Raw genomic sequence first — 17,585 nt, 5'->3', positions numbered from 1 at the left:
CAATTTCTTATACTTATATCACAATCTCTTTGAATTTTTATAGGCTAATTACGACTAATTAAATTTTAATTCTTCATATTCGCAGTTGCGTATTGATCTAACCAACTTGAATTTAAACAAGTGAATCACAAGCTCGTCATCCGGACGAGTGTCTCTGAAAATCATCACTGGACATTCAGTCCCTTATCACTTTTACTTGTCTGGAAAATAGGTGTCTACAAAGTCTTTCGAAAATGTATCAGAAACAATTTTTTAAAACCGGTTCAAATTATTTTTTAGAAATCGTTTGAAACTCCATCAGAAACTGTCTGTGAAATGGTTTATAAAACATTTTCAAATTGTGTTTTTTTTTTAAAACCATTACAAATCCCATTAGAAATTTTATTCGAAACAATTTATAAAATAGGTTCAAATTGTGTTTTTTAGAAACCATTTGAGACTGTTTCAAACTGTAGAGAAAAGTAAAGATTTAGAATTTTGAGGTACGACTAAAAAATTCAGCATTGAGTTAAATTTTATAAATATTTTTATTTTTTTATGTAACTTTGCAAATGTTCCCTCATGAAATTCAGCAATTATAATGTATATGCAATAAAAAGTGATAAAGAAGAATATTGGATCCTCAGAAGTACCGCTTTGAGCTATTGGCTTGTTTTCTGGTGGTCTGAATTAAGAATTCAGTTTAGGATTGATAAGCAGCAATGAGTTCTTGAATAGATCAAAGCATAGAAGCTTGTTTAATTGACTGGTGTGTGTGTGTAGTGGGGGTATGTTCGGCCAAGTTTTGTCTTTTTTAGGATTTTGTATTTTGTTCGCACTGTCTTAATTCTCTGGCCCGGTCTCCTCAATTAATGAGTTAATGCTGTTTAAATAGGATTATGTTAACTTAGGGTTTACCAGGTGTTTGTGTTGAGTTAGGAATGTGTAAATGTATGTTGTGATTAGTTTGGACTACGGAATTAGATAATTAATGAATTAAATTCGTATCAAGATAGGTACCATGAAAAGGTAACTAAAAGATTTATTTGGTGCCTGAAAGCATAAAAAGGGCTTACAGGGCCACGAGGGTTTGGGTATGGCCAATTTAGTCTGTTAAATTTGTAAATTGGCGCATAAACTTTTAACGCATTGCAATTAGTCCAGTTTTTCAAATTTTTATTGTGACCCTTTAAATTTTTATACTATTTGCGGCTAAATACACTTCAATTATCATCTTATATTAGAATATGAAACTATTAATTTATTTAGAAATTTTTATACATATTTATTAAAAATAAATAAAAGTTTTAATCTTTAAATTATATTAAATATTAAATATAAAAAAATAAAAAAATAAAATATAATTTAAAATATTTAAAATAATAAAATAATTTATTAAGCCAAATCCAATGGAGTACCAAAATTGCAAATTCAGCCAAATAAGTCCACGCACACGATTAAGGAAAAAGAAGACAAACCGTCGCGACTATCTGAGCAGCCGCGTCTCATTACTTAGACACACCTATCCGTTACCCCTTAAGACTGCTAAAAACAATACCCACGACAGAAATATTAACCAATACCCATCGTCCACGTAGCAAATATTACACGAAATCAAATATTTCAGTACGGAAACTTGCCAAAATATCTCTCATAATCTTCCTTTTACTTTCTCACAATCGAAGCCAGAAAATGATATCCCATTGAAAGCCAAATGTCACACAGAAATTCCAATTCAAAATACTAATTAAGTTAATAAATATTTTAAATATATTAACGGATCTCGACTATAAAATAATATTTTTTTCATTTTTATTTAATTGTCCATTGAACGAAGAGTCAATGCGCCTTCTAAACTTGTGACACGGAATAATCTAACCTAATTTATATTCTTTTAAGCAACTATCCTCAAAATTTTTTATTTTTGGGTCATTTTAATTCCATAATTATATTTTTAAAATGCGCAAAATACAAATTGTAGGTGATTAATGTAAAAAAATAATTAGATATTTTACTAATTGTTGCGATATAATTATTCTAAACTCATTTTTTAAAATAAAAATATAAATCATGAGATTATTTGATTCAAAAATAAATAGTTTTGGGTTGGTTAATTAAAAAAATATAAATTGGGTTAGATAACTCCTTCTCACAAGTTCAGCGGGCGTGTTTACTCTTTATTCTTTATCTATTTAAAAATAGTGGATATTTTATCTTAAATTATAAAAATAAAAAGTACAATATAATTGGTATTATGGGGACGAAATCTCGAATCCAATTTCACACTACTAAACAACGCAACTAGGGGTGTAACCGAGCCGAGTCGAGTCGAAACACTGCCAAGCTCGAGCTCGACTCGACTCTAAAATCTTAAGCTCGAAACTCGACTCGAGCTCGATCGAGTTTCATTTTGGGAGCTCGAGCTCGAACTCGACAGAATAACTAAGACTCGAGCTCGACTCGATTATCTATATAAATATTTAAAAATTATATTTTAATATTAAAATAAAGATATTATTATAAATATATATAAATAAAAAGGGTAAAAAGGTAAACTAATCGAAGCTCGATTAGGCTCGCGAGCTCATCGAGTCAAGTATTTTGGAGCTCGAACTCGACTCGATTATTAACTCGAGTAGCTCGAACTCGAGCTCGACTCGATATAAGTCGAGTCGATTTCGAGTATTTTTCGAGTCAATACCGAGTAGCTCGCGAGTTAGCTCGACTCGGTTATTTCGAGTATTTTTCGAGCCAATTTCACACTACTAAACGAGTCGAAGCACTAGGCTTCAGAACGAGAATGAACATGCAATACCCAGAAATACAATTACTTTGAAGCTTAGCAAAGATTTAAAGAAGTATTCTTGGTGGGCTTGGTTGTAATAGAAATGGGGATGCTTTACGAGGATGTGGTTTTGATCAGTGAAGCAGAGAAGCCAGGTGACTCAACTGTGATTACTGTGAATTGTCCTGATAAAACTGGACTTGGTTGTGATTTATGTCGGATTATTTTGCTTTTTGGGTTGAGCATTTCCAGAGGAGGTATGGTTTTCGTTTGGTGTTGACTGTTTGTTGTTGTTTATTTGGTTTAGTTTTATTGAACTCTTGTTGAGTTAGTTTAGTTGGGTTCCGGTAATCGCATAGAAATAATCAATAGCACTAGCACGGACGCATGAAGTTTCGTATTGGAAACGTCAAGTGTCTAAAATGTTTCAGAAAGAGGACACGTTAATTGAACGAAGTACCTATGCTAGCTAATGGGTTAGGTTATGTTTAAATTTTTGTGCTAGGGTTGTATTTACTGGTTTGGGTCTTTGATTAGTGAGAAATATATGACTGTATGCTTTAAATTTGTGAAGTTTATTGTCTTTTCGCCTTCCTCTCGTTTCAATTTGGTGGAGGTAGTTGAATGAGATTTACAGCAGAATGTTAATGTATTTGATGTTCAGTTTGTAACTTGTATAAACATGGGGTTTTGAGTTGGCTATCATCATGGTGAAAATTTGTAGTGAAGATGGAATCCTTATGATGAATTTTGTAGATGTTCCGATTTTCTTTTGATATGGTGAATTATAAGATCAATTCATTGTTTCATTTTTCGTATATATTTGTATTCTTGTTCATGTATCAGATCAACAATGATTAAATATATTGTGATGTAGATTTGCAAACGGATGGGAAATGGTGCTATATATTGCTTTGGGTGGTGGGGAAATCAAACACAAGGTGGAGTTTGTTGAAGATGAGGCTATTGGAGGTGTGTCCCTCGTATTTTTCGACATCTGAAATCTCTTATTATAGGCCAAAGAACCAGCAGCCGAAGAAACCAGATGTGTTTCTCTTAAAGTTCTGGTGTTCCTATGATCGAGAAGGCCTTTTACATGGTATTTGAAATCCCACTATTATTTTCTGCATGTTAAAGTGTAAATTATGCCTATTAGGGTGTCAGTGTATAGCACAATAATGTTGTCCTGAAGAGTGATGAAACTATTCAAGATTTAAATTGTTAAATGAGCTAAGGTGCTGACTGAGCATAGCTCTGCTATCCAGCCATGTGCTGGCGAGGTCTTATCTTTGAAGAGATGGCTCAATGTGGACACTCTGTGAAGATTGCAGTTTGGCGTATTTGCTAATATTTATCATGGTGGAATATGTTCCGCCATGCAAAAATTGGCTGTTCTTCCGGGAGACTTGAATTTTGCTTGTATAGGTGCTTGTTTGATTTACTGAGTTCAGGAAAAGGAAAAAGAGTAGCTGTTCTTATAGCTTAAAGCATTGTGTTTTTTTTGTCATATTTGCTACAAGAATGCTTAGATCCTGGAATCGTTTTTAGTATTTTATCTGCTATGGTAAGATTGCGGAAGCTTTTAGGATCACATTTTTGTTTGTTGTAATCATAAAACCATTTTTTACCTTACAGATGTGACTGAAGTTCTTTGTGAGCTAGAGCTGACCATAAAGAGAGTGAAGGTGTCCACTACCCCTGACGGAAGAGTGATGGACCTCTTTTTCATCACAGATACCAGGTGTGTCTTTCTTGATCACTTATCTTCACTGGTGCATTTCTGTTTCTCCTCATGTGCTTGAAATATTATTATTAGCTCTCACAGCAATATGATCTTATAGTTGATTCTTACAGCATTTTATGATTGTTTCCCTTGTAAAGAGGAAAAAATAAGAGATTTTGGGAAGTCATAAGGTGGAGTTTTAATACCATAGCAGACGTGCTTTGAATGCGAAGGTTGATTTTTAATACTTACAGTTCGTATGCTTTGGAGGTGACGTGCAAAATGTTCAAGTTTGAGAGAGTAGAAGATATTCATAGAAAACCTATATTTTGGATAGTTTTGATTTAGTATTTTTTTTAAGGTTGAATAATGGCAAAATCTATCGTGTCATTAGTGATTTTCGTAGATGGAATGGCTTTTGAATGAATTGTTTGACCAACTTTCTGATTACCTGTTACTCTATTCTTATTGTACAATTGCACAAATCTGAGTGCTAATACTTCTCCATATGCACTATGTGGGTTTCTGTGGTTGCTGTTTACATAAGGGCGTGATAATGCTTGAATATTTTTATATTTATTGGCATCTTTGAGACCTTTAACTTTCTTGTGCTTTACCTGCAACAACTACACATGGTTTTCTGCATTTTATTGATATCCCACTTAAATCTTTTATTTTCTTTTCCATACAATCAGGGTACCAATCTTGGTTTCTTTATAAGCTCATAACCAGCATGTAGTAATGATATTTAAGCATATATTTGACATGAATATCATGCATGTTCCAGATTAAATGGGTCAACCATTTTCTTGAACTACTTTGTGTTTCAGTATGCACTTTCTAGAATCTTTGCTTGGCCACTTGTATTTATTTTACATGTACTATGTGGTGCTGTGCAGTTTAAGCATTTACTTTCAACTATTTTTTTGATTTTTAGTTCACGACAATAGTTATAGACTAATGTTTTTATTGTTTTTGGTATTTTATAACTTTTGAAAGTTACTTTCTTTCTGCTTGATTATGATCATGATTTTACTTATTTATGGCTTCCATTCCTGTGCTGATTGGTATTTTATTACCTGTTTTGGTTAGGGAACTCCTTCATACAAAACATCGGCAGGAAGAAACAATTCACTGCTTGGAAGATATATTGGGGGATGCATTGATAAGTTGTGAGATCGAATTAGCAGGTGCAGAAGTTACCGCATGTTCCCAAGGCTCGTCTTTTCTTCCTTCTGAAATTACAGAACACATGTTCAACTTGGAGCTGCCTGATCGACAACAAAATGGATTCTTTACCTCTAATCCTGTTTCTGTTTCAATGGATAATACCCTTAGCCGCTCTCACACGCTTCTTCAGTTTGTCTGCAAGGATCATAAAGGTCTTCTGTATGATATAATGAGAACCCTGAAGGATTATAATATACAGGTGAATAATTTAATCTCTTATTTATTTTTACGGTTCTTGGACCTTGATTGGTCTTGTGTTGGCCGGCCAGACCAGTTTAAGAAATTTACTATGGAAGGACTACAATTTCTATTAGAAGAACTGTATTTTATTCCCGGCAAGTGACTATTGCGTCTAAATTTACCACATTAATTGGAAGTTGGTAAAATCATCATTTTTCTTGGATGTTTTGAACAATAGTAGTCCCCTGGACTCGGGGTGTACTGAAACCGAACCAAATTGAATAATCAAACCCAACTAATAAATTTAGTTCGGTTCAGTTTGAAGTTATTAAAACTTTTGCTTTTCTGGATTAGTTGATTTTTAGAGTGGAAAATTTCAGTTAGCATTTGGTACAAACTGAACTTAGAAAATCAACTGAACCGACTTGTTCGGTTCGGTTTGAAATATTTATGGTTCTTGTAAACTTGGTTCAGTTTTGAAAAAAATGAAAATTTCAATTCAGCTCTTTTGAACTGTACCCCCCTACACTGATGGTCCCTCTTTGCTTGCCGATCTTTTAATCTGTCAATATTTCTAACTGAATGTGAAATCATGTTTTTCCTTCAGATTTCTTATGGGCGATTCTATGCAAACCCGAAAGGGAATTGTGAAGTAGATTTGTTCATAATGCAAGCAGATGGCAAGAAGTTAGTTGACCCGAATAAGCAAGATGCTTTGTGCTCTCGTCTGAGAATGGAACTTCTTTGCCCTCTTCGAGTTGCTGTGATAAGCAGGGGTCCTGATACACAACTACTCGTTGCCAACCCTGTCGAGTTGTCTGAAAGGGGCCGGCCTCTTGTCTTTTACGATATTACCTTGGCTCTCAAAAGTTTGAACACTGGAATCTTCTCGGTACGTTCGCTTATTCTATCATTCTGATGACATTTAATAGGGTGTTTTAGAGACCAGCAATTTATTCTGCCATCTATATGCATTTGGTTGTTTCAGGTGGAGATCGGAAGACACATGATTCATAACCGGGAATGGGAAGTATATAGAATTCTGCTTGATGAAGGGGATGGATTTACCGCGCCTAGGAACAAGATTGAAGAGGGTGTTAGGAAAAGACTAATGGGTTGGGATTAGATAAGGTTAGTTATTTCAGTTAAGTAGGCTTCACCACCCACTGTACAGCATATTTTCTCAGCCTGCTAAGTCTATACAACAACAGCTACACGCTAACCATATACAAAATGTAGATCATGAAACGCCTTCATGGGAAATGAAAAATGTTTTTTTTAATATGCGGAAATTGCTTATGCATCATTTCTTTATGATGTTCAGTGTTCGTTTTTCGGAATGTTAGGCTTCCGCATTAAGTGCAGCTTGTTGCCGAACATGCGAAATGGCTCTGATAGTACTGAATTCATTTGGAGTCATGAATTTAGTAAGCAATGTCTTTGCGGCATAATTTTTGCTTTTACCGGTCAACCAGTAGACCTGTGATTATTGATTAATATGATTCAAAGATTAGTGTCCTTTAATATAAGGCTATGTTTATCTTATTAAGGGAAAACTCTACAGGTGCCTGAATTTCCACAAATCTACTTTATTTTAGATCTGAATGTTTTTTCTTTCAAATAAGTGTTTTTAATTTTTTTTTAACAGATGGTAATATATACTGAAGGAAAATGAGTGTGCTACAGCAAGTTCAACACTTGACAAATCCAATAAAAAAATATTCTAGCTAATCTCTTACAATCTTGAACTAATTGATGCGCTACAATATTATACTAAACGCTATGCTACTAAAAAACGCTATGCTACTAAAAAGAAACGAACAAAGGGTCAATGCGCCCTCTGAACTTGTGACATTGGGTCATTTAACCCAATTTGAACTTTTTTGAACAATTAATCCTAAAACTATTCATTTTTGGGTCAGATTACCTGATAATTTATATTTTTATTGCAAAAAATAGGCTTAGGATAATTTCATCGCAACAATTAGGGAATTCTCTAATTTCTTTTTCACATCCCTCATCTCCGATTTGTATTTTACGCGCTTTAAAAATACACTTATGGAGTAATTTGATCCAAAAAATAATAAGTTCTGGGGTTCATTGCTAAATAAAGTACAAACTGAGTTTAATGATCCCGTATTACAAGTTCAGAGGGGCGCTTGACCCTTTATTTAAAAAGAAACTGTGATTCTTGAAATCGAGTTTTGAGATGCAATATACCTGGCAAATGCCCCAGGCTTGATAAAAAGTAATGAAATTTCAATTTGTAGCAGAGCTAGCAAATTTAACCCATACCCACCCCTTCTATATAGGGTATCAGGTATGGGTCTTCAATAGATTTAAGTGTCAATTTGCCCCATCAATTTGTATGTGATGGTTAATTAGCACATGTTTTAAATTGCCGCATTGATGCAAAAGCTCCAACTTATATCCTTTTTAATTTAGTACCTTAATTCCAATAAGTTTTATTTTCAAAACAATTCCTTTTTCTGATACGTAATGTAATATTTTTTGCAATTCCAACTTATATTTTATACCTTAACTTGCCGATTACAAATTACGTCGGAAAATTATATTTTTGATATTTTAATTTCAAATACTTCCCAAAATCCGTTAAAATATCATTATATGTTTTCAAACTCTAATAATATTTTAAGTATAATAAACCTTTTTAATCAACTTATACTTTTAATCCTAAATTCCCGATAAAATAAAGGTCGTACGTGATCAACCCAACATTTATAGATTTAGGGTTATTACAAAAAAAACATACAAAAACGCATAATTTTCATTCAAAATACTTGGGATCTAACCCCAATAAAAACCAAAGGTTATATCAACATGAAACATATATCAAACGCCAATAGTATTATAAAAAAATAAGAATTCGAAAACCGAAAAATGCATACATGTCAAAGAACACATAAAAAAATAAACGGAACTTATACCGGAAAGACACGTGGTATTATAAATGTCGTATTTATTAACTTTGTATAATTTTCATTGATAATGCAGAGTAATTGTCAATTTCAGCTACCAATATTACCAAAATATAGAAAAATAAATTTTAGAGAATTGATTGAAAGATATGTGAGTCTAAAGATTGTAATTTTAATTATATAAAGAATTTGATCTTCATTTTTGTTGTATGTAATGTCAAACAAAAAGTCAACATGATATGATACTAAAATGTAAAAAAGCTAATATTGAATATGCTTTATTTATTATTAAAATTGAACTATATCATTTTGCAAGAAAATAGTACAAGGATTTCGTAATATCAATTAGACTTATAAATAAAATATGCAGCCTTTGTATATGCGAGTATCGAGCATAAATTTTATAACAGAAAAAGAACAACGATTTCTTAACAATTGCTAAAGAACTATATCATACAAAAAATGTTTATGGATATCGTATAAATTACTGAGAATTAAGGTACACGATCTTTATTTCATTATAAGAAAAGTTGCACACAAATTTGCAAGAAATTAGAGAAAAATATAAACTTCCAACGCAAGAAATATTTAAGACAATAAAATATAAAACTATATTATAGCTATTCTATACTATAAAGAAATTTATTTTTAAATTATTGGAATATAATTTTATTTGTTTTGTTGTGTTAGTGTGGGGAAAAGAAATTTTTGTGTAGATTTCTTATACTAATTTTTTTAACTAAATCATTATTTTAATTTAGTATTAATTATATTTAAAGTAAATAACGGGCTTGCGACTAGTATCAATAGTATATATCATCATCAAAATAATAACTTAAACAGTAATATGGCACATTAAAACAAACTACACTACTAGAAAAAACAAAAAGAATAGTATAACATCAATAATTAATCATGTTATTATCAGCTTTAATACAACAATAATATAAATGATTAATTCTAATAAAATACCACACGTTTGCGGGTTTTGTCAGTTATAATTAAACCTTTCAAAACCGGCTAATTTAGCCAATTTTGAGGTATTTAAAACCTTTTCGAGCAGTTCGTGAGCCAAACCGAAAAATTTACTATTCGTGAATGGGCTAAACTAGCCGATTTTGAATGATATGAAATATTTGAAATCTTTTCTATCCAAATCAATCAACATCAGCTAGTTTAACCCGTTTACAAATGGCAAAATTTTCTGTTTGGTTCACGAATGGCTAGAAAAATTTCAGATATCTTAAAATGGGCTAAAATAGCCGATTCACAACTCATATAACCCTCAAATGTTTGATATTTTATTGGAATTAACCCTAATATAAATACACCCAATTAACAAATGATTTTAGTTAGTTATAGTCTCTGTGACTCAATTAGTTACAACAATTGTGCTTATCTTATTTATGACCATAACAATAAAAAAAATACCCAATGTACCAAATAAAGAAATAACATATATGTAAATAAAGTTGAATAAAACAATAATCGTGCACATGTTTAGTGAGAGAAATAAGTTAAAAACTATAAACAATTAACAAATAATGATCTAAAATTATAAGATAAGGAAAAATAAAATGCTTATAAATAGAGGGTATGATGTACCATAATTCTTCACTATAATCCCTTTTCAATTTAACTAACAATGAAATTTCTTAACATTTTTGTCTTCTTTGTAATATTCTCCTTTTATAATTGCAATTCTATGGCTTTAAACACAACATCTTTACCAAAATTTCAAGCAATTTTGATCTTTGGTGATTCTATATTGGACACCGGTAACAATAACTATATCAAAACAATATTCCAGGCTAACTATCGCCCTTACGGTCGTGATCTCAACGATGGTGTTCCTACAGGAAGATTTTGTAATGGAAAGCTTATTCCTGACATGCTCGCTTCTGCTCTTAGAATTAAGGACACTGTCCCTCCATACTTGGATCCTAATCTCACTGATAATGATCTTATTACAGGTGTTAATTTTGCATCGGCTAGTGCCGGATTCGATGAAAGAACATCTCTATTCACCAGGTCTATTCCCATTCCAAAGCAAATAGAATATTTCAAGGAATATATAACAAGACTTGAAGGAATTGTTGGAAAAGAAAAGGCGATGCATATTATAAGTGGTGCTCTGATAATTATGGATGGTGGAACAAATGATTTTCTTTTTAATATATATGATATTCCCATGAGAAGATTGCAATTTACCGCAAGGCAGTACATCGATTTTATTCTATTTAAAGTAGAAAATTCTATCAAGGTATTCATCAACCACTTATTACCAACATTAATTTTTTTGTTTACTACTTACTAAGGTATTCTTAAAAAATTCTGAAGCGGATCCAATTAACTGTATGTAGGATATGACATTTTCATTAAATTGTGATATTGGCTTAATTGGTCATGGTTTAACTAGAATTATATATGTTTTATTAATGACAGATCTAATCAATTATATCACATGTCAAATTGTAAATAAAAAGTATATTATGTAGCATAGTGAACTAAACTCACCTCATAATGTTCTTTATATTTAAACATGAATTGTACACATCTTATCAGGAATTGTATGATCTTGGGGTGCGATCTCTAATAGTAGCAGGGCTTGTTCCAATTGGCTTCGCACCCGTTCAAAGACTTGCAAGATATGTTGATCCATTTATGCTAAAATATAGTTCGGATGAGCAGAACAAACATTCTGTAATTTACAATGAAAAGCTCGTCAATCTATTAATAAAATTGCAGCAATCTCATCCAGCATCAAAATTTGTGTATGCTGATATAAATTTGGAAATAGTGGACATGTTCACTAATCCTCAAAAATACGGTATGCATATATAACTATGCTATAAAATTTTATTTTAACATGAATATTAGAGTAAAATGAAAAGTGATTATTACTTTATATTTCAATTTCATTTGGTCGCTATATAGATTGGAAAGTGACGAGGTACAAAATCAAAATCAAAAAATTAATATCATTTTGAAATGAAATTGAAATATATCACCACCTTTACGCGAAAGTTCAAAAATAACACGACCTAATAACGTGTCAATTCAGGGCACTACCTTTCATTTTTTTTCAAAAACAACATCGACAATTTTTAAATGGCGTTTTTGCTGACGTGGCATGACACGTGGATGACCCATCAAGTGTCTAAGTTAGCAAAATTGTACCATAAATGTGCCCATATTATTTTGAAAAGAAATGAAAGGTGATGCCCTGAATTGACACGTTTTAAAGGTCGTATTATTTTTGAGATTTTGTGTAAAAGCGGTGATTTTATATATAATTAACCCTTGGTAATATTAATCATGCTTATTAGTGAAAAACATTTCTAAGACTTGATGTTTTTTTATATGAATAGGTTTTGAAGAAATAATGAATGCGTGCTGCAACACTCTCACTTACAAACCACGTGTTTCATGCGATCCTGAAACTCCGCCGTGTGAAGACCCTTCAAAATATTTATTTTGGGATAGAATTCATCCCACTTCAACGGCTTATGAATACCTTGCCAATTCTATGATACACAATGTTCTTCCCAAATTTCTCCATTAGAGTTATTCCTCAAAATGGGCTCTCAATTGACATTTGTTTTTTGATAAAATTCTTTTCGATTTGTTATCATTTTATTTCAAAAATATTATTATGAAAAAACATATTTATGTTCCTATGTAAATTGCATTTAGTTATTAAATAAGTCTATAATTTTTTTAAAAAAATATGTGTTATGAAGAAGAAATAAAAAGAAGTGGGTTTAATGTTGCATAATTTTGGACAACTTAAATGTCTTTTTTTCTTTTTTTGTTTTAAATTAAAATGGCAAAAAGCATGGAAAGATCTCTAAATTTAACAACTAACTTAAGTAGCCATAAGTATATTTACCAATACACTTAATTAAATAATCTCTAACTAAAATAAAAAATTCTTAAATCTCAATATTAATTTCCGAAATTATTAATTCGAGACATTAAATTTCAAAATTATTATTCCGGGACTTTTAAATTATTTGTATCCAAATTTCAAGGTATTTTTAATATTTCTTAAAATATCCCATAATAATATATTACTTTAGTCCCAATAAAATTATATTATCCAAATTATAATTTCAATTAATTTTTACGATACTTTACATTTTTGGATAATTTTCCAATTCTCCTGATACAATCCAACTCATATCTTTTTTAATTTAGTACCTTAACTCCAATAAGTTTTATTTTCAAAACAATCTCTTTCTCTGATTCGTAATGTAATATCTTTTGCAATTCGAACTTATATGTTATATCTTAACTTACCGATTACAAATTATGTCTGAAAATCATATTTCCGATATTTTAATTTCAAAGACTTTTCCGAAATCCGTTAAAATATCATTATCTATTTTTAAACTCTTATAATACTTTAATTATAATAAACCTTTTTAATCAACTTATACTTTTAATCCTAAATTCCCTATAAAATACAGGTCGTACGTGATTAACCCGACAATTATAGATTTAAGGGTATTACAGAAAACATAGAAAAACATATAATTTTTATTCAAAATACTTAGGATTAAATCCCAAACAAAAATCAAAGATTGCATCAACATGAAACATATATCAAATACTGATAGTATCACAAATAAATCCAAATTCGCAAACTGAGAAATGCATACATGTTAAAGAACACATAAAAAAACTAAACGGAACTTATACCGGAAAGACACGTGGTATTATAAATGTCGTATTTATTAACTTTGTATAGTTTTCATTGATAATGCAGAGTAATTGTCAATTTCAGCTACCAATATTACCAAAGTATAGAAAAATAAATTTTAGAAAATTGATTAAAAGATATGTGAGTCTAAAGATTGTAATTTTAATTATATAAAGAATTTGATCTTTATTTTTGTTGTATGTAATGTCAAACAAAAAGTCAACATGATATGATACTAAAATGTAAAAGAGCTAATATTGAATATGCTTTATTTATTATTAAAACTGAACTATAAAATTTTGCAGGAAAATAGCACAAGGATTTCGTAATATCAATTAGACTTATAAATAAAATATGCAGCCTTTGTATATGCGAGTATCGAGCACAAATTTTATAACAGAAAAGGAATAACGATTTCTTAACAATTGCCAAAGAACTATATCATACAAAAAATGTTTATGGATATCGTATAAATTACTGAGAATTAAGGTACACGATATTTATTTCATTATAAGAAAAGTTGCACACAAATTTGCAAGAAATTAAATATAAAATTACTAGAGAGAAAAATATAAACTTCCAACGCAAGAAATATTTAAGACAATAAAATATAAAACTATATTATAGCTATTCTATACTATAAAGAAATTTATTTTTAAATTATTGGAATATAATTTTATTTGTTTTGTTGTGTTAGTGTGGGGAAAAGAAATTTTTGTGTAGATTTCTTATACTAATTTTTTTAACTAAATCATTATTTTAATTTAGTATTAATTATATTTAAAGTAAATAACGGGTTTGCGACTAGTATCAATAGTATATATCATCATCAAAATAATAACTTAAACAGTAACATAGCACATTAAAAGAAACTACACTCCTAGAAAAAACAAAAAGAATAGTATAACATCAATAATTAATCATGCTATTATCAGCTTTAATACAACAATAATATAAAGGATTAATTCAAATAAAATACCACACGTTTGCGGGTTTTGTCAGTTATAATTAAACCTTTCAAAATCGGCTAATTTAGCCAATTTTGAGGTATTTAAAACCTTTTCGAGCAGTTCGTGAGCCAAACCAAAAAATTTACCATTCGTGAATGGGCTAAACTAGCCGATTTTGAATGATATGAAATATTTGAAATCTTTTCTATCCAAATCAATCAACATCAGCTAGTTTAACCCGTTTACAAATGGCAAAATTTTCTGTTTGATTCACGAATGGCTAAAAAAATTTCAGATATCTTAAAATGGGCTAAACTAGCCGATTCACATATCACATAACCCTCAAATGTTTGATATTTTATTGGGATTAACCCTAATATAAATACAGCCAATTAATAAATAATTTTAGTCAGTTATAGTCTCTATGACTCAATTAGTTACAACAATTGTGCTTATCTTATTTATGACCATAACAATAAAAAAACACCCAATGTACCAAATAAAGAAATAACATATATGTAAATAAAGTTGAATAAAACAATAATCGTGCACATGTTTAGTGAGAGAAATAAGTTAAAAACTATAAACAATTAACAAATGATGATCTAAAATTATAAGATAAGGAAAAATAAATTGCTTATAAATAGAGGGTATGATGTACCATAATTCTTCACTAATCCCTTTTCAATTTAACTAACAATGAAATTTCTTAACATTTTTGTCTTCTTTGTAATATTCTCCTTTTATAATTGCAATTCTATGGCTTTAAACACAACATCTTTACCAAAATTTCAAGCAATTTTGATCTTTGGTGATTCTATATTGGACACCGGTAACAATAACTATATCAAAACAATATTCCAGGCTAACTATCGCCCTTACGGTCGTGATCTCAACGATGGTGTTCCTACAGGAAGATTTTGTAATGGAAAGCTTATTCCTGACATGCTCGCTTCTGCTCTTAGAATTAAGGACACTGTCCCTCCATACTTGGATCCTAATCTCACTGATAATGATCTTATTACAGGTGTTAATTTTGCATCGGCTAGTGCCGGATTCGATGAAAGAACATCTCTATTCACCAGGTCTATTCCCATTCCAAAGCAAATAGAATATTTCAAGGAATATATAACAAGACTTGAAGGAATTGTTGGAAAAGAAAAGGCGATGCATATTATAAGTGGTGCTCTGATAATTATGGATGGTGGAACAAATGATTTTCTTTTTAATATATATGATATTCCCATGAGAAGATTGCAATTTACCGCAAGGCAGTACATCGATTTTATTCTATTTAAAGTAGAAAATTCTATCAAGGTATTCATCAACCACTTATTACCAACATTAATTTTTTTGTTTACTACTTACTAAGGTATTCTTAAAAAATTCTGAAGCGGATCCAATTAACTGTATGTAGGATATGACATTTTCATTAAATTGTGATATTGGCTTAATTGGTCATGGTTTAACTAGAATTATATATGTTTTATTAATGACAGATCTAATCAATTATATCACATGTCAAATTGTAAATAAAAAGTATATTATGTAGCATAGTGAACTAAACTCACCTCATAATGTTCTTTATATTTAAACATGAATTGTACACATCTTATCAGGAATTGTATGATCTTGGGGTGCGATCTCTAATAGTAGCAGGGCTTGTTCCAATTGGCTTCGCACCCGTTCAAAGACTTGCAAGATATGTTGATCCATTTATGCTAAAATATAGTTCGGATGAGCAGAACAAACATTCTGTAATTTACAATGAAAAGCTCGTCAATCTATTAATAAAATTGCAGCAATCTCATCCAGCATCAAAAATTGTGTATGCTGATATAAATTTGGAAATAGTGGACATGTTCACTAATCCTCAAAAATACGGTATGCATATATAACTATGCTATAAAATTTTATTTTAACATGAATATTAGAGTAAAATGAAAAGTGATTATTACTTTATATTTCAATTTCATTTGGTCGCTATATAGATTGGAAAGTGACGAGGTACAAAATCAAAATCAAAAAATTAATATCATTTTGAAATGAAATTGAAATATATCACCACCTTTACGCGAAAGTTCAAAAATAACACGACCTAATAACGTGTCAATTCAGGGCACTATCTTTCATTTTTTTTCAAAAACAACATCGACAATTTTTAAATGGCGTTTTTGCTGACGTGGCATGACACGTGGATGACCCATCAAGTGTCTAAGTTAGCAAAATTGTACCATAAATGTGCCCATATTGTTTTGAAAAGAAATGAAAGGTGATGCCCTGAATTGACACGTTTTAAAGGTCGTATTATTTTTGAGATTTTGTGTAAAAGCGGTGATTTTATATATAATTAACCCTTGGTAATATTAATCATGCTTATTAGTGAAAAACATTTCTAAGACTTGATGTTTTTTTATATGAATAGGTTTTGAAGAAATAATGAATGCGTGCTGCAACACTCTCACTTACAAACCACGTGTTTCATGCGATCCTGAAACTCCGCCGTGTGAAGACCCTTCAAAATATTTATTTTGGGATAGAATTCATCCCACTTCAACGGCTTATGAATACCTTGCCAATTCTATGATACACAATGTTCTTCCCAAATTTCTCCATTAGAGTTATTCCTCAAAATGGGCTCTCAATTGACATTTGTTTTTCGATAAAATTCTTTTCGATTTGTTATCATTTTATTTCAAAAATATTATTATGAAAAAACATATTTATGTTCCTATGTAAATTGCATTTAGTTATTAAATAAGTCTATAATTTTTTTTAAAAAATATGTGTTATGAAGAAGAAATAAAAAGAAGTGGGTTTAATGTTGCATAATTTTGGACAACTTAAATGTCTTTTTTTCTTTTTTTGTTTTAAATTAAAATGGCAAAAAGCATGGAAAGATCTCTAAATTTAACAACTAACTTAAGTAGCCATAAGTATATTTACCAATACACTTAATTAAATAATCTCTAACTAAAATAAAAAATTCTTAAATCTCAATATTAATTTCCGAAATTATTAATTCGAGACATTAAATTTCAAAATTATTATTCCGGGACTTTTAAATTATTTGTATCCAAATTTCAAGGTATTT

The 17,585-nt window shown here is 30.4% G+C and overlaps 3 protein-coding genes across 3 annotated transcripts; all 3 read left to right on the top strand.

Annotated features, from left to right (window-relative positions):
- The first annotated feature begins 2,727 nt into the window (after nt 1-2,727).
- LOC126661449 (ACT domain-containing protein ACR10-like) lies at nt 2,728-7,179 on the top strand. Its single transcript, XM_050355304.2, has 6 exons — nt 2,728-3,021; nt 3,642-3,863; nt 4,400-4,505; nt 5,580-5,916; nt 6,505-6,789; nt 6,886-7,179. Exons 1-6 carry the CDS (start codon nt 2,868-2,870, stop codon nt 7,021-7,023), a joined length of 1,242 nt encoding a protein of 413 aa, XP_050211261.1. The 5' UTR covers nt 2,728-2,867; the 3' UTR covers nt 7,024-7,179.
- A 3,324-nt stretch (nt 7,180-10,503) lies between these two features.
- LOC126661946 (GDSL esterase/lipase At2g30310-like) lies at nt 10,504-12,401 on the top strand. Its single transcript, XM_050355829.2, has 3 exons — nt 10,504-11,099; nt 11,402-11,666; nt 12,208-12,401. The coding sequence occupies exons 1-3, from the start codon at nt 10,542-10,544 to the stop codon at nt 12,399-12,401; spliced, it is 1,017 nt and encodes a 338-aa protein (XP_050211786.2). The 5' UTR covers nt 10,504-10,541.
- Nucleotides 12,402-15,212: 2,811 nt separating this feature from the next.
- On the top strand, nt 15,213-17,110 carry LOC126661945 (GDSL esterase/lipase At2g30310-like). The gene is made up of 3 exons (XM_050355828.1): nt 15,213-15,808; nt 16,111-16,375; nt 16,917-17,110. Exons 1-3 carry the CDS (start codon nt 15,251-15,253, stop codon nt 17,108-17,110), a joined length of 1,017 nt encoding a protein of 338 aa, XP_050211785.1. The 5' UTR covers nt 15,213-15,250.
- The last annotated feature ends 475 nt before the right edge of the window (nt 17,111-17,585 follow it).

Source organism: Mercurialis annua, linkage group LG8 (genome assembly GCF_937616625.2).
Source record: "Mercurialis annua linkage group LG8, ddMerAnnu1.2, whole genome shotgun sequence".
Taxonomy (NCBI): domain Eukaryota; kingdom Viridiplantae; phylum Streptophyta; class Magnoliopsida; order Malpighiales; family Euphorbiaceae; genus Mercurialis; species Mercurialis annua.
Note: the sequence above shows the minus strand (reverse complement) of the source record. Positions and strands in the feature narration are given on the sequence as shown.

What these genes read in the sequence shown, in the direction of transcription:
- LOC126661449 (XM_050355304.2), top strand. Translation starts at nt 2,868, where the DNA reads ATGGGGATGCTTTACGAGGATGTGGTTTTGATCAGTGAAGCAGAGAAG. An exon ending in TTTTTCATCACAGATACCAG is followed by an intron (nt 4,506 to 5,579) that starts GTGTGTCTTTCT and finishes TGTTTTGGTTAG; the next exon opens with GGAACTCCTTCATACAAAAC. An exon ending in TGAAGGATTATAATATACAG is followed by an intron (nt 5,917 to 6,504) that starts GTGAATAATTTA and finishes TTTTTCCTTCAG; the next exon opens with ATTTCTTATGGGCGATTCTA.
- LOC126661946 (XM_050355829.2), top strand. Translation starts at nt 10,542, where the DNA reads ATGGCTTTAAACACAACATCTTTACCAAAATTTCAAGCAATTTTGATC. An exon ending in AAGTAGAAAATTCTATCAAG is followed by an intron (nt 11,100 to 11,401) that starts GTATTCATCAAC and finishes ACATCTTATCAG; the next exon opens with GAATTGTATGATCTTGGGGT. An exon ending in CACTAATCCTCAAAAATACG is followed by an intron (nt 11,667 to 12,207) that starts GTATGCATATAT and finishes TTATATGAATAG; the next exon opens with GTTTTGAAGAAATAATGAAT.
- LOC126661945 (XM_050355828.1), top strand. Translation starts at nt 15,251, where the DNA reads ATGGCTTTAAACACAACATCTTTACCAAAATTTCAAGCAATTTTGATC. An exon ending in AAGTAGAAAATTCTATCAAG is followed by an intron (nt 15,809 to 16,110) that starts GTATTCATCAAC and finishes ACATCTTATCAG; the next exon opens with GAATTGTATGATCTTGGGGT. An exon ending in CACTAATCCTCAAAAATACG is followed by an intron (nt 16,376 to 16,916) that starts GTATGCATATAT and finishes TTATATGAATAG; the next exon opens with GTTTTGAAGAAATAATGAAT.